The 16,530-nt window shown below is 40.8% G+C and overlaps 1 protein-coding gene across 1 annotated transcript in view; it reads left to right on the top strand.

The window, feature by feature from the left end:
* Positions 1–375: 375 nt before the first annotated feature.
* LOC110954141 (myosin heavy chain, fast skeletal muscle-like) overlaps positions 376–16,530 on the top strand; it is a 28,838-nt gene continuing 12,683 nt past the window's right edge. The window contains exons 1-32 of the mRNA XM_051941600.1: positions 376–3,721; positions 4,018–4,161; positions 4,244–4,400; positions 4,989–5,016; positions 5,124–5,235; positions 5,333–5,425; positions 5,563–5,626; positions 5,710–5,808; positions 5,904–6,007; positions 6,091–6,229; positions 6,302–6,420; positions 7,440–7,589; positions 7,666–7,836; positions 7,920–8,229; positions 8,360–8,451; positions 8,679–8,766; positions 9,470–9,587; positions 9,672–9,795; positions 9,887–10,023; positions 10,106–10,361; positions 10,450–10,692; positions 11,819–11,995; positions 12,079–12,224; positions 12,298–12,388; positions 13,079–13,468; positions 13,564–13,690; positions 13,772–13,890; positions 13,973–14,169; positions 15,359–15,542; positions 15,632–15,797; positions 15,889–16,013; positions 16,125–16,433. Of these exons, the coding sequence (XP_051797560.1) occupies positions 3,443–3,721; positions 4,018–4,161; positions 4,244–4,400; positions 4,989–5,016; positions 5,124–5,235; positions 5,333–5,425; positions 5,563–5,626; positions 5,710–5,808; positions 5,904–6,007; positions 6,091–6,229; positions 6,302–6,420; positions 7,440–7,589; positions 7,666–7,836; positions 7,920–8,229; positions 8,360–8,451; positions 8,679–8,766; positions 9,470–9,587; positions 9,672–9,795; positions 9,887–10,023; positions 10,106–10,361; positions 10,450–10,692; positions 11,819–11,995; positions 12,079–12,224; positions 12,298–12,388; positions 13,079–13,468; positions 13,564–13,690; positions 13,772–13,890; positions 13,973–14,169; positions 15,359–15,542; positions 15,632–15,797; positions 15,889–16,013; positions 16,125–16,433 (5,058 nt within the window). The 5' untranslated portion in view covers positions 376–3,442. The remainder of the gene's footprint in view (positions 3,722–4,017; positions 4,162–4,243; positions 4,401–4,988; positions 5,017–5,123; positions 5,236–5,332; positions 5,426–5,562; positions 5,627–5,709; positions 5,809–5,903; positions 6,008–6,090; positions 6,230–6,301; positions 6,421–7,439; positions 7,590–7,665; positions 7,837–7,919; positions 8,230–8,359; positions 8,452–8,678; positions 8,767–9,469; positions 9,588–9,671; positions 9,796–9,886; positions 10,024–10,105; positions 10,362–10,449; positions 10,693–11,818; positions 11,996–12,078; positions 12,225–12,297; positions 12,389–13,078; positions 13,469–13,563; positions 13,691–13,771; positions 13,891–13,972; positions 14,170–15,358; positions 15,543–15,631; positions 15,798–15,888; positions 16,014–16,124; positions 16,434–16,530) is intronic.

Raw genomic sequence — 16,530 nt, 5'->3', positions numbered from 1 at the left:
CCATCCCGCCTGTGATGTTCACACGGGATGCTGTTACGTGTTAACTTGTAAATAAAGCAGACAAACCAGACGACTTCCCTCAAGGTGGCTGGTGATCGCTAACATCGAACACAACAACTGCAAAACTACACAAAGAAATCTGATCAGCATAGATATAACTGACTATACATTCAAAAGCATCAGGGTGATATTTGCTGTAAATTAACATGCATGCATCAAATTGCCTTTTCCTACAAAGTCTTGACAGTGAACTTGATTATAAAGGTGAAAAGAGTTAACCATCTATCTATCTATCTATCTATCTATCTATCTATCTATCTATCTATCTATCTATCTATCTATCTATCTATCTATCTATCTAGCTATCTATCTATCTATCTATCTAGCTATCTATCTATCTATTGTTAAATTTGGTGTCTGTTTTTTTATCCGTTATGTTTAATGGATAGTGTCCCACAAGGATCAATTCTTGGCCTGATTCTGTTCTCTGGCTTCTATTTCCAACTTCATTATTCATCTGTTCTGTTGTCTGACTATTATGCTAATGATACACAACTTTGTCTCTCATTCAGAATAAATTATTGTTTGTTGAATAAAACAACAAATACAACAAGAGAAGTGCTCAGAGACCGCAGTACTCCACCAAGACTGCTCAGTCGTTACGTCATATCTGACGGATGAAATCTTGAATAAAAAATGATCTTGTGGTGAGCACAGGCATGTGTTATGCATGTGTACGTTATGCACGGATACTGAATCGTGTGGCCCAAATATGTAGCTGGCAGCGGGAACTGATGGGGCTCAGAAACACCCCCACAATTTAATCAATTGTTCCTGATCAGTCAGCAGCAGTCGATTTGTAGTAGGATCGCAGTCGTGATCGTCAGCAGGCAGCTGATGTAGTGTTCACTTGTTGTCATAGTTACAGTGACGCTCTGACACTATCTCCCAATGTTACAGAAATCTTTAACAAATCCATGGATCAAGACTATGCAATAATCAAATCACTTGATCCTTTTGTCATTTCTGACCTTTCTTGGAATTTCATCCAAATTCATTAATCCATTTTTGAGTGATGTTGCTAACAGACAAACAGCCGGACAAACGTACGCCAATTTTCACATAACTCCACCATGTTCCTTGTAGTTCCTTGAGTAAAAAGGTTTCGCAGCAGAACTTTGATAATAGACCTTGCAATATCATAAATACCATTAAAAACAGAACAAACAAGAACAATGACCTGCACTGTACAGATCGTCTTCTATTGTAGTCTCTAGAGGGTAAAAAAGATGGTGCAAAGTTTTAGTTTTTGTTATTCTGTATTGGTATTTTACTTGCTGAACTTTACAAAACTCAATTTCTATACTGACCAGTTGGCTGGAAGCAGGGGTAGCTGCTGTATGTGATGTGCAGTGTCCCCTACAAAATGTTGGTACTGAGAAATTCTACTTACTTATTATAAATTTATCATAGGACATGGAACGAACACTTTAAAATAAAAAGCTAAAGTCAAGTGTACAATTCCTTTGAAAGAAGTTGTCTGAACTGCATGCTAATCAAAAAGCAAATCTCATCATATTCTCTTTGAAAAGTGATGTTCATGTTGTACTGACATCTGTCTTGACTTAAAGCCAGTTACCGTATTTTCTGAACTATAAGGCGCACTTAAAAGCCTTTAATTTTCTCAAAAATCGACGGTTCGCCTTTTAATCTGGTGCGTCTTATGTGTGCACTGAGTTCCAAAATCTGACTGTCGGACCATTTCCCGCCGACATAGGGACGTAATACGTACACTACACACGCTGGCAGTGATAAACCTATTAGAGAACATTACATAAAGCTACGTACAGTACTGACTATTGTCCGAGCTTTTGCAAAAGCCGGCATCATTGCTGAACAGCCACCCGGCAACGAGACTGACTCCGACAATGATGAGAGGGAACCCGGCATGTTTGATGTCGAAATTGCCCAGCTGTTCAATTCAGATACAGAAGACGAGGACTTTGATGGATTTGTGACAAAAGATTGATCAAAAAATAATGTGAGTGTATTTTTAAATACGTAGTAGAATAAAGTTCAATCAAACTCACTGTTTTGCTTCCATTTCCTTGTTTTAGCATGCGCCCAATAATACGGTGCGCCTTATATATGGCTTAAGTACAGAAATAAACCCCATAATCGAGAATGTGCCTTACAATCCGATGCGCCTTATGGTGCGGAAAATACGGTAGTCCAAACAAGGACTCTTGGAGGTGAATAAGCAGGTGGTCCTCGAGGGCAGGAAGAACATGAAGGTCATGGTGCATCACAGAGACGTCATTTATGTTCGATTTACCTCCATAAATATACACAATGACAAATCTCACACCCTAAATTAACACCGTCACATTAAATACACCAATCAATCAATTCCTTGTGCATTAAGCGTGAGAAGTCCTGTAGAACGTCAAACATAAAAAACAGCAGCTAAAGACAGTTCTTGACAGTATGGAAGACATGTAAAAATAGTCATTGGGGATCACCACCTGCCGCTGCTGACACGTCCCTATTAGCACTATGAGATCCTGTGCCATATTTAAGTGTCTGGCAGAGTTTGATAATGCAGCTTGATTGACATTTAAACATTGACATTGCCAAGTTTGGAGCATCCGGTTCGCTTCAGCAGCACATTCATGTTGATAAAAAGGAGCCTCGACCTCCTGCTGGTGTTCATTTTGAAGATATTCCCTTCTGGTGAGAGCTGGGAGCTGCATTTTACTGTATCTGACCTGCAGCACTGTGATTCAACAGGACTGAGGTCTGTGACCCGGTAAGTAGGATAGAAAAATACACTTAACTTGACAAAAATCTTTTGAAAAACTGACTGAACTGTAATGTTGTCAGGGACGAGCGGGTGGACCCAAGCAGAGAGCCACACTACCAAGGCTGGCTGGAATGAAAGTGTTTATTGTAGAGGGGTGAATAATGGAACGAAGGGGGGGAAATCCAGGGTGTAGGAGTGGGGGGTTCCAGGCAGGAGTGGGGGTCCAGGCAAGAGTGAGAGTCCAGGCAGGAGTGGGGGTCCAGGCAGGAGTGGGGGTCCAGGCAGGGGAAACCGGTGAAGACTTGTCGGGGAGAGCCGGAGGGAAAGGAGGATGGCAGGAGATCCCGGACAGCTGACTGTATGGAGGCAGGAGAAAACAAAGTTAAAAAAACACAGCAGGAACTCAAAACAGATCTTGTAGAGGCTAGAGAACAAACTGAACTGCGTGGTTCTTGTTCAATACTCTGGCAGCGAGTGGAAGGCTGAGCCGGTACTTATTGTTGAGGGGTGTAATCAGGTAGATGATTGTCAGCTGTCCGGGAGCCGTAGAGGTGGTTGATTGCCTGAGTGGAGTCAGCTGAGAAGCTAGACTCCACTCAGGCACTGAACTGCAGAGGGAGAGACAAGGCAGAGGAGCAGATGGGAGACAGCAAGACAGACAGGGCAGAGGAGAAGGGAGCTGTGACAAATGTTTTTCTTCCTCGAGGTATCAACATGAGTAGCGACGCTGAGATGGCCCAGTATGGGCCAGCGGCCATCTTTCTCCGCAAACCTGAGAAGGAGCGAGTCGAGGCTCAGAGCAGGCCGTTCGATGCCAGAACTGCCTGCTTTGTTCCCGATGCCAAGGAGCTGTACATCAAAGGTGTCATCCAGCAGAAAGAAGGTGGCCAAGCCACTGTGAAGACTGAAGCTGATGAGGTGAAGATTTCTGCAGACAGCATCAAAGACTTTCCTTTCTTATTACAAACTCTGCACACTTCTGATGCAGTGCAGGAGTTTCAGATGAGTTTCCTCTTCCACCTGCTTTGTAGTCCAAAAATAACACAGGATCCTTCAACATAACATCATCAAATGCTGTAAAACTGATTAAAATTTGACAAAAATGAGAGTTTTACTTGCATAGCTTTTCATTTTGTAGCTCTCTTGTTGCTGAGTCCTATCACATCTCTTTCCTCCAATCAATATCACTCCATCTTCACAATTTATTCCTCTAGATTGTAACAGTTAAGGAGGAAGATTGCCATCCGATGAATCCCCCAAAGTACGACAAGATCGAGGACATGGCCATGATGACGCACCTCAATGAGCCCTCTGTGCTGTTTAACCTCAAAGATCGTTATGCGGCATGGATGATTTATGTGAGTAATAACAGGGATGTTCTCATCTCTCTATTTGTCTCGATAATTCCTCCTCTTTACTCTCATTTCTTCTCCTCTGCAGACCTACTCTGGGCTCTTCTGCGTCACTGTAAACCCTTACAAGTGGCTGCCAGTGTACGACCCACAGGTGGTGGCAGCCTACAGGGGCAAGAAACGCATGGAAGCCCCGCCGCACATTTTCTCTGTTTCTGATAATGCATATCAAAATATGCTCACAGGTGAGGAAAATGAGGATTTCTCTGAGACGTTATCACAATAATGACTTTGTTTAAACAAGCACAAATTTTCAGTTACGTAACTTAGATGTTGCCAGATGTGTAGTGGTGGATTATCATTAAGCAAAGTTGCATTTATTACACTTTAACTTGTACTGACACTTTATTCTTCAACTTCACAACATTTATATGGGTTTTAACAGTAGTAGTTGTGGAAAGTAACTAAGTACATTTACTCAGATTTTTTTCTGAAGTGTAATTTTGAAGTACTTCAAAGTCTGAATTTTAATTTTATGTTGTTTTATACTTCAACTCCACTATAGTTATCTGACAGCTTTAGTTCATTTTAAGACGACAGCTTCAAATAATGGACAATACAACAAGCTTTTAAAATGCAACACTTTTTTTAGATTCAGTCAGTGTTTATAAGTGTTTGTAATTAACCACTATACTGAAGTATAGTACTTGAGTAAATGTTCTTCATTAAATTTTACCCCTCCATTGAGCGCAAATTAAAACTGCAGAAAATTCAAAATCCTTCATGTCATTGAGCCAAAGCTGTCTTTTAATTTCTTCTCATTTCTTTGTCAGATCGTGAGAACCAGTCTGTCCTGATTACGTGAGTCTGCTGCAGAGAAACTAAGAATGTGCCTCATAACTCAAACTATAAAAATTCAAGTTTGTTTTCATGTGCTGTGTTCAGGTTCTACTGTTCTGTGTTCACAGTGGAGAATCCGGTGCAGGAAAGACCGTCAACACCAAACGCGTCATCCAGTACTTTGCGACAATCGCAGTGGCTGGTGGCGACAAGAAGGAGCACTCATCTGGCAAAATGCAGGTAATGGAAACATGACAGGAGTCCAGCTCATGATCCATTTAATAAGGTTTGATTCTAAAAACTATGAGATTGTGACAGAGCTGGATTTGTTTTCTAGGGGACGCTGGAAGATCAAATCATTTCAGCGAACCCTCTGCTGGAGGCCTTTGGGAATGCCAAGACTGTGAGGAATGACAACTCCTCAAGATTTGTAAGTCTTGTCAAAGTTAAAATGGTGCAACATGGGTAATATGGGTTGTTTTATTTATATTATCCCAACATTTAAACTTTTGTCATTGTTTTCATGAGCACTTTTCCTGATTTCATTGAGGATTTTATATTTCATAGGGTAAATTCATCAGAATTCACTTTGGAACCACAGGAAAACTGGCGTCTGCTGACATTGAAACTTGTAGGTTTCCCTTTAGCTAAATAATCTTCATTTTATGTGCTTAAAACTTTCAATTGTTGAGCATTACTTATAATTCCATGTAGATTTGCTGGAAAAGTCAAGAGTGACTTTCCAGTTGACTGAAGAGAGGAGCTACCACATCTTCTATCAGATAATGACTGGGCACAAGCCAGAGCTCATAGGTAAGGAGAGCATGTCAGATCTTAAAGAGCGACATGGTTGAAGGAATACATTTCTCCAACAGATCATAAGTTGATCTGTTTGTGTTCATCCACAGAAATGCTCCTCATATCAACAAACCCATATGACTTCCCCATGATCAGTCAGGGGCAGATCACTGTGGCCAGCATCGACGACAAAGAAGAGCTGGTGGCCACAGATGTGAGCTGATTCTTTAGTCTGTTCACTTCTGATGACTAAACACACATAATGGAGTTCAGCTCATTACTTTACGTGTTTAACAGACTGCCACTGATGTCCTGGGCTTCACTAATGAAGAAAAAGTCTCCATCTACAAGCTGACAGGTGCTGTGATGCATTATGGGAACATGAAGTTCAAGCAGAAGCAGCGGGAGGAGCAGGCTGAGCCTGATGGCACTGAGGGTGAGGACTTCAATCTTTTTGTCATCAATTAAACAAACAGGTGATATTAAAAATGTCCCGTTTGTCTCTCAGTGGCAGATAAAGTCGCTTTCCTCATGAGCCTGAACTCTGCTGACCTGCTGAAAGGCCTCTGTTACCCCAGAGTGAAAGTGGGAAATGAATATGTCACCAAGGGCCAGACAGTCCCTCAGGTACTGTAACAGCTCAAAGGTCTCTGATGCTTTAATGAAAAGAAAAGTGACGATTCTTTTTGTTGCAATCACAGTCTATCCAGAAGGAAAGACTTTGGCTGGTATAAAAAAGGTTTCAGGTAATTCTCACATTGCCTTGAAATCTGTATGTGATACAAGATTGCACGATATTGGATTTTTGCTGATATCCAATATGCTGATATCTCCTAGCTCATTTTGGCTGCTGTCGATTAATATATTTTTTCCACCTATCTGCAGAGAATATCAGTTCTCTTATGCTGTGGTATCAACATATTATGATTCCCACTCCTAATGTGATGACCCTCTTGGCAGATGCAGACATAAGATTAAAAAAATGGGCAAAATAGTACAACTACATCACCTTATGCAAAACGTGAAATATATTCTTATGTAACATCAGTGATCATCTCCAGTGAAATCCATAAGAAGTGAATGCAAGACTCCAGCTTCTTTGCTACATACATGAATAATTTAAAAATGACAACGGTCCCAAAAATACTAGTAAGCATGGATGAAGCTGAGAAGTGTTGTAAGATGACCTAACAAGAAAAAATCTCTCTTAACCATGACCTCTAAAATTTATTACATATCTGGAAAAAGATTTAGATAACTGTTCATTTCAACATTTCTACATAAACCTTAAGCTCCACCAAAAGTGCAGTCTAATATCAGCATCCTCTTCCTGCCATGCTTGTTAGGTTCCTGGGACTAAAATAGCAATGAAACAGCAAACCCACTGTCCCAACAAATCCAATAGCATGAATACTATGTCAGGCTGGATTGAATGCAACAACAGGGCTGAGTGTAAGGTACCTGTAATACATTGTCATTACACACTGTTTGTTTGTGTTTAAGGTTACTCCAAAACTATCTTCAATTCAATTTTATTTATATAGCGCCAATTGCAGTCAAATTGTCTCAAGACGCTTTACAGAACCCATCTGCCTGAATGTTCTCCTATGTTGTTCTCTATGTTCTCCAAATTTATTCAAAATTAGGTCACCAATGCAGTTGGTGCTCTGGCCAAATCTGTCTATGAGAAGATGTTCTTGTGGATGGTTATTCGAATCAACGAGATGTTGGACACAAAGCAGCCGAGGCAGTTCTTCATCGGCGTGTTGGACATCGCTGGTTTTGAAATATTTGATGTGAGTTGCAGTTGCTGGTTTCCAGATGTACTTTTTCATGGTTGAGTCATGCGTTGATGTTGGGTTGTTGTCATAGTTCAACAGCATGGAGCAACTCTGCATCAATTTCACCAATGAGAAGCTGCAACAGTTTTTCAACCACCACATGTTTGTTCTGGAGCAAGAAGAATATAAAAAGGAAGGAATCGACTGGGAGTTTATTGACTTTGGGATGGACCTGGCTGCCTGCATTGAGCTCATCGAAAAGGTAGAATCGATCTGCTAATCATGAATGCTTTGAATGTTATTTTGGAAACCATATCTCATATGTACCCATGCTGCATTCAACAGCCAATGGGCATCTTCTCCATCCTTGAAGAGGAGTGTATGTTCCCCAAGGCCTCAGACACTTCTTTCAAGAACAAACTCTACGACCAGCATCTTGGAAAAAATAATGCTTTCCAAAAGCCGAAGGTTGTCAAAGGCAAGCCTGAAGCTCACTTCACTCTGGTGCACTACGCCGGCACTGTGGACTACAACATCACCGGCTGGCTGGAGAAGAACAAAGACCCCCTGAATGAGTCGGTGGTGCAGCTGTACCAGAAGTCATCCATGAAACTGTTGGCTTACTTGTATGCTTCATTTTCTGGTGCAGAAGCAGGTACAGTCATCGCAGTGTTGAAATTTCAAGCATCAACACAGAAAAAAAGTCCCTTCAAAGGAGTCCAATACATGCACCAGGATTAATGCCTTTGCAAATGTGATCTAATGTGTTTTTTTCTTCTTTGCAGAATCAAGTAGTGATGCTGGAGGTGGCAAAGGTGGAAAGAAGGGAGGAAAGAAGAAGGGTGGCTCGTTTCAGACTGTATCTGCTGTTTTCAGGGTACAGGAGTGATAATAATCTCTGGACAGATTATTCCAACCTTTCCTGCCTGTATTGATCCCTCAAGGTGGAGCCTGCATGTACTTTTAAGAAGCTCCACCAGCAAACTAGTAATGCTAAGTTGGATTGTTGAGGTCTGAGTGGGACCTACATCAGGTCAAGAAGTTTGATGCCAGCTTTTATTTGTGGTGTCAAAATATGTGGCCAATATGTGTCTTCCCTTGTAGGAAAATCTCGGAAAACTAATGACAAACCTGAGAAGCACACATCCCCACTTTGTGCGATGCCTGATTCCAAATGAGATTAAAACACCAGGTATGCACATATTCAGTCTCAAATTAAGAACTTTCTAGAAGACTTTCTGGTCAGTCATCTCTGATTTACCTTATAGCATAAAATATGTTTCTTAGTTAGATTTGGAGAATCATTTTAAAACTTCAAGTATAATTTAAATATTTCAGGAAAAATGTATTCTGTATGTTTTGCATGATTAATTGTGACATGCAACTACATATTGTTCAGAAGATACCACTGCTTGACCTCTGTATATCATTTTTTTTGCGAATTTGTACTCAGAGATGGGACTTTTAATGACAACTTCATTTTTTTTCTTGCCCATAATCTGAAATTATATAATCTAATTGTGCAGAATTTTAGAGTCTGGATCAATGGCATGATGAGAAATGGAAAATTTCTATTTCAAGCTTTTATCTTCAATAGTTCCTGAGATATTGTGGCTCAAACACAGCCTCAAATTTCAAATGTGCAAAAATAAAAGAAAAATGTGCTGAAAATAATGGCAAACCTTTTCAAGTGATTCCCAGAAAGTACTTAATATATGAATCTAATATTGAACAGATTTTATTCTAAAGATTCAAGCAGTTGAGAGATGGCCAAGCAGAAGGCACCTGATGATTTGAGATGTAATAAACCAAATACAAAAAACTTGTTGACCCAGTTACAGACAAATATGATCAAATATACTCCTTTGTCTGAGCTTATGTCAACCTGATTGCAGGTATCATGGACAACCACCTGGTCATCCACCAGCTGCGCTGTAACGGTGTGCTGGAGGGCATCAGGATCTGCAGGAAGGGATTCCCCAGCAGGATTATTTATGCTGACTTCAAACAGAGGTCAACATTGATTCCTACCCACTATTCATTCCATTCAAAGTTATGCCAGTTTATGAATGCCTATCTTTATCCACATCCAAACAGATACAAAATCCTGAATGCCAGTGCCATCCCCGAGGGACAGTTCATCGATGGAAAGAAAGCCTCCGAGAAGCTTCTTGGTTCCATTGACATTGACCACACACAGTACCGATTCGGTGCAACAAAAGTATGTGTCTAAATGCATCGTAGAGGGGGGTGTAATATCACTGAGACACTAAATGGATGTAAATTGATTCATTGTAGCTGTTTTGTTGAAGGTCTTCTTCAAAGCTGGCTTACTCGGCACTCTGGAGGAGCTCCGAGATGAAAAGCTGGTCTCTCTCGTTACCCAGACTCAAGCTCTGTGTCGCGGTTATCTGATGAGGAAAGAATTCTCCAACTTAATTGCACAAAGGTGAGGCCATCATCAAAAAGCTCCTCCATAATGATTAGAACTAATAAAATGCAGACACAAACCAGTGCTGTTTATTTTTCAGAGACTGTGTCTGGATCCTGCAGTATAACTTGCGGTCATTCATGAATGTTAAACACTGGCCATGGATGAAGCTGTTCTTCAAAATAAAGCCCCTTCTAAAAAGCGCAGAAACTGAAAAGGAGATGGCGACCATGAAAGAGGACTTCGTCAAATGTAAGGAAGATCTGGCAAAGTCAGAGTCCAAGAGGAAGGAGCTTGAAGAGAAAATGGTTTCTCTAGTGCAGGAGAAGAACAACCTCCTCCTGCAAGTGCAAGCTGTCAGTATCATCGCAAATGAAAGCCACTGATCTGTGTTACTTCAGTGTCCAAATGATTATACATCGGAAATGTATTTTTTTTTCTTAGGACTCAGAAAATCTTTGCGATGCTGAGGAGAGGTGTGAAGGCTTGATCAAAAGCAAAATCCAGCTTGAGGCCAAACTCAAAGAGGTGACCGAGAGGCTGGAGGATGAGGAGGAAATGAACGCCGAGCTGACTGCCAAGAAGCGGAAGCTCGAAGACGAATGTTCTGAGCTGAAAAAAGACATTGACGACCTGGAGATGACCTTGGCCAAAGTTGAGAAGGAGAAACATGCTACCGAAAACAAGGTTTGTGATTTCAAGTCTTTTGGGAAGAAGCTGTCTCTTTTTTGTAAACTGCCTAACATTTCAGAAGGATTAAGTGGTAAGTTTAAGTGGTTTGCACAAATGCAAGAAAAGCATCAATATAATCGTTTTTCCTTGTGTCGCTTTTGTTTTGATGCAAAGATACCAGCTGTGCTAGCATCACTGTGAAGCTGCACAGTGGAGCTTTGAGCTAAATGCTGAAATCAGCATGCGAACATGCAGATGTTTAGGAGATATACTGTTTACCGTGTTCACCATGTTAGTTTAGCTTCTTAGCATGCTAACATTGGGTGATTAGCACTAAACAAGACCACACATTTTTCAAATATTACTTAATGCTGCAGATTGAAGTCAGTTTTTTCCAAAGGTGTCAGATGGGGATAAAGGCTGCAACTCAGTGCAGATCTTTCAAATTCTTCCACACCAAAGTGAGAAAAACATTTCTGCATAGCCCTGATTTTGTTGATGCAGGAACACAACCTGGTGGCACAAATATATTTCCAAAAAGTCATTGCACTATGTAGCATGAGGCAGGATTTCTCCTTAATGGAGCTGTTGTGTTCTAAAAGTACACTACAATATGTGGTCAGAAAGGTCCAAGTGGCAAGATATTACTGAGTTTCATTTCTGGATATTAATGTGGAATAACTGCACTTATTGTTTAGTTGTTTGTGGCTTGAGATCACTTTTCAGTTATTGTCACAGCAGGTTTTCTTTGTTCCAGCCTCAGCTTCACTTTAGATTCTTCAGAATATTCCTTTCTGTTTTCAGCCTCATGAGTCCCATAATCCACGGGAATAATAACAGCAGCTTTGTGTGAGGTTGCTTCTGAAATTATTACAGTTAATCCTGAGGGGCACATGGACGTCTCTAGCAAATTTCATACTAATCCATCCTGTAGTTGTCAGGCCATTTCACTTACACCCACAGATGCCAGCCTCATGGCAGTGCTGCATCACTAAAGGCATTAGAATACCTGAGTCAGGTTGAATGTCATGGCAGTTCATTAAATATTTCAGTCAGGATCAAAGTGTATGAAAGAGTAGAAACTCTGTGAATTCGCTCCAGTAGAACATTTTCATTCACATTGGTGTTTCTGCTTTTGTAGGTTAAAAACCTCATGGAGGAGCTGGCTGGTCAGGATGAAAACATCACCAAACTGACCAAGGAGAAAAAAGCCCTGCAGGAGTCCCATCAGCAAACACTGGACGACCTTCAAGCAGAGGAAGACAAAGTCAACTCTCTGACCAAAGCCAAGACTAAACTGGAGCAGCAAGTGGATGATGTGAGCAGCTGCAGAGAGAATAATACAGTCAGCCACTGGTGTTGCTAAATGTCTCAATTAACTTTGTGCAATTTACTTTAAAGCTTGAGGGTTCACTGGAGCAAGAAAAGAAGATCCGCATGGACTTGGAGAGAGCCAAAAGGAAGCTTGAGGGGGATTTGAAGCTCACGCAGGAATCCCTGATGGATGTAGAAAATGACAAACAGCAGTCTGAGGAGAAAATTAAGAAGTAAGCTGATCTTATACAGTATGTAGAAGAGGAATTAGGTCCCAAATTAATAAAATACCTCTTGTTTTCACAGAAAAGAATTTGAAAACCAGCAGTTGGTGAGCAAAATTGCAGATGAGCAAGCAATAAACAACCAGCTGCAAAAGAAGATGAAGGAACTCCATGTAAGTGTCAGACATTGTCATCAATTCGGTGTCCAAGCAGGCTGTTTTCACTAAATATTTACATATGTTTAGTAGATATGATGATACATACAATCATAGAAGCTAAAATATAATAAGATGGTGATTATCTAGAAGAGTGAATTCCATACTAATAAACTGAACTGATGACATATAAATATGAGAAAAGGCCTTATGGGCTCATAAGATTTTGTGGCTCATTAAATGGATGCTCAGTGTGTGAAGTCTGAAAAGAAGCTTTCATAAGGATGTTCTGTGATTCATTCTGTCGGCACACCATTAAAATCACAAGATGAACCAAAAACAAACATTGTAAGAGGTTTGAATATAAAAAAGCCTGCAAAACTGATCACACACAATGCAGCTGATGACAGGAGATGAAAATCAGATGATGATCAAACTTTAGGGAGGTCAAAGATGCACATGAAGTTAAGTTAATGCTTTCTGTGACAACTTTCATTGACCTCAAGACCAGCTTGGTTTGTTGTAGGCGAGTCTGTATAATTAATCTTAAACTGGACCGAAGATCACAACTCTGCTCTGTTATTCTTTTTTTTTAAAATGTGCTATTGTTATTTGGTGTTAGAGGAAATCAGGAATTTTGGCAATCAAATTAGAAATGTGTTTCATAAGAACACTAATATTTAAATCATGCATGTGTTTTTCTGTCAGGCTCGCATTGAAGAACTTGAGGAAGAAGTGGAGGCCGAGCGAGCGGTCCGAGCCAAGATCGAGAAGCAGAGGTCTGACCTGGCCAGGGAGATCGATGAGATCAGCGAGAGGCTGGAGGAGGCTGGAGGAGCCACCGCCTCTCAGATCGAGATGAACAAGAAGCGCGAAGCCGAGTTCATCAAGCTGCGGCGCGACCTGGAGGAGTCGACGCTCCACCACGAGGCCACAGCCGCCGCACTGCGCAAGAAGCAGGCGGACAGCATGGCCGAGCTGGGAGAGCAGATCGACAACCTCCAGAGGATCAAGCAGAAACTGGAGAAGGAAAAGAGCGAACTGAAGATGGAGATCGATGATTTGACCAGCAATATGGAAACAGTTGCAAAAGCAAAGGTGATATTTATAAATCTGAAAATATGTGTTTAAGGTTTCGGAAATCAAGAAGTCGTTTTACTGTTTGAAATTTGTGTTAATTTATGTACTTGTAGGTGGGCCTGGAGAAGATGTGTCGCTCACTGGAGGATCAGCTACTGGAGCTGAAGACCAAAAATGAAGAAAACATGAGACAAATCTCAGATCTGTCCAATCAGAGAGCCCGTTTCCAGACTGAGAATGGTAATTCTGTTCCTCATTTTACTACAATTTATAAAGTTTCGGACTTTTAATGAATTTTTTTTCCTGTTTTGTTTGTTTTAGCTGAATTTTCCCGTCAAATGGAGGAAAGAGAAAGTCTCATCTCCCAGCTGACGAGAGGAAAGCAGGGATTCACCACACAGATCGATGAGTTAAAGCGACTGATTGAGGAGGAAACAAAAGTAATCAGCTCACAAAACGTGACTTTTATGGTTAGTTTCGCTTTTTTTGCACAGTGTTTCATGTGTGTTTCATATTCTGTAGGCTAAGAACGCCCTCGCTCACAGTTTGCAGTCAGCTCGTCATGACTGTGATCTCCTTCGGGAGCAGTACGAGGAGGAGCAGGAGGCCAAAGCTGAGCTGCAGCGAAGTTTGTCAAAGGCAAACACTGAGGTGGCTCTGTGGAGGAACAAATATGAGACTGATGCCATCCAACGAACCGAAGAGCTCGAGGAGGCAAAGTAATTATACACTGAGACTGATCAATACAAGATATGACAAAAAGGAAATGAAAGTACTTATCCAGGTTATTAGATCGTGTACATTAACTTTTTCAACAGAACACCAGACAGTTACATTTTCTTCAGCAGGTCCACAATTTCTCTGATATTTTTTACTAATTTGCCTGAGGATAAGAAAATGTTTATTTGATTCATTAAGAGTCAATTGTTACACGTAATTGCAAACATAACCTACAAATTCCAGCCACTCAGCTAAACACACATAAACATGAAATGTTTTTACAGATGAGCATTTCGTTCAGCACATACAGGAGTTTCTAGTGATAACAGAACAATGGCTGAATCTTTACAGTTGAATCAGACAACAGCTCTTAAGCTGAACATGACTAAAACTAAAATAAATGCAGCAACCTATGGCTTCCCTCTCTATACCTTGTGCTATAATTCGTTGTTATTTCTAGAAAACTCACAGGAAGTTTGTAGGAAATTACCTTTAATATAAAGCTCTACAAGCCCTGATGGGTTCATATTGGTTGTATTCCTAAGTCATAATCATTTATATTGGATGTCTTTATCTGAAAGCAAAATGTGAAACTCACCTTCATGATATGATGAGTATGTATACACTACAGTTCAAAAGTTTGTGGCCACTTAGAAATGTAATATTTGTGAAAGAGAAGCATTTTTTCTTCATTGAAGATCACATTAAATTAATCAGAAATATAGTCGAGACATTGTTAATGTGGTAAATGACTATTCTAGCCGGAAACGTCTGATTTTTAATGGAATGTTTCCATGGGGGTACAGAGGAACATTTCCAGCAACCATCACTCCTGTGTTCGAATGCTGCATTGTGTTAGCTAATGGTGCTGAAAGGCTAATTAGTGATTAGAAACCCTTGTGCAGTTATGTTAGCACATGAATAAAAGTGTCATGGAAAACATGAAATTTCCTGGGTGACCCCAAACTTTTGAGCAGTAGTGCAAGTCTATCATGAGGAAGACTACCTTCTAACCTTTGGATACCAGTGACTGATTAAGTCAGTTATACGTTTGCTGGCTTGCACCCTTGCACTGGGACATTTTGTTGAGCATAAATCAAGAATAACACTGACATGTTTGTGATTTTTAACTGGAACCTGGAACCTTGTAAGAATGGTAATTTAAAAACATGTTTTTACTTGCTACAGGAAAAAGCTCGCCCAGCGTCTCCAGGAGGCTGAAGAGCAAATTGAAGCAGTGAATTCAAAATGTGCCTCACTGGAGAAAACGAAACAACGACTTCAGAATGAAATGGAGGACCTGATGGTAGATGTGGAAAGGTCCAACAGCTTTGCTGCTACCCTCGACAAGAAGCAGAGGAGCTTTGACAAGGTATTTCTTTGAAGACTATGCTTAACACCACTTACATTTATTCATGTTACACCATTAACTGTCACTAGTAAATGTTTCCTTGAGTTCAGGTTCTAGCTGAGTGGAAGCAGAAGTACGAGGAGTCTCAGGCAGAGCTCGAAGGCACTCAGAAAGAAACTCGATCTCTGAGCACTGAGCTGTTCAAACTGAAAAACTCCTATGAGGAAGCCCTGGATCATCTGGAGACACTAAAAAGGGAAAATAAAAACCTGCAACGTGAGTGAAATCTTATTGTTGGTTTGTGAGAAGCAAAGTTTTAAATCAGGTTTTTGAAGACATCCCTGTAATCCCATCTTTCAAAACACAGAGGAGATTTCAGACCTGACAGAACAACTTGGAGAAAGCGGAAAGATGATTCATGAGCTGGAGAAATTCAAGAAGCACGTGGAGACGGAGAAATATGACATGCAGACTGCACTGGAGGAAGCAGAGGTATCACATATAGAAAATTATTAAACAGGAGAAAAAAGATACATTCTGAATGAGGCATGAGTGAATGATACTAGATTCTGTTATTGGAACAATGTCCTTACATTTTTTAAGGCCTCGCTGGAGCAGGAGGAGTCTAAGATCCTACGGGTACAAATGGACCTGAACCAGATGAAGGCTGAAATTGACCGAAAACTGGCAGAGAAAGACGAGGAGATCGACCAGATGAAAAAGAACAACCAGAGGGTGATAGAGTCGATGCAGACCACTCTGGACGCCGAGGTCCGGAGCAGGAACGACGCCCTGCGACTGAAGAAGAAGATGGAAGGAGATCTGAATGAGATGGAGATCCAGCTGAGCCACGCCAACAGGCAGTCAGCCGAGGCTCAGAAACAACTGAGGAACGTTCAGGGGCAGCTCAAGGTACAATCACATGTTACTGATGTCCAGTTTTAATACCGTTAGCACAGAGCAATGATTTATGGCAAGGCTATTAGTTATCACAAGCTGGGACAAACTA

This window comes from Acanthochromis polyacanthus, chromosome 21 (genome assembly GCF_021347895.1).
Source record: "Acanthochromis polyacanthus isolate Apoly-LR-REF ecotype Palm Island chromosome 21, KAUST_Apoly_ChrSc, whole genome shotgun sequence".
NCBI classification, from domain to species: Eukaryota; Metazoa; Chordata; class Actinopteri; family Pomacentridae; genus Acanthochromis; species Acanthochromis polyacanthus.
Note: the sequence above shows the minus strand (reverse complement) of the source record. Positions and strands in the feature narration are given on the sequence as shown.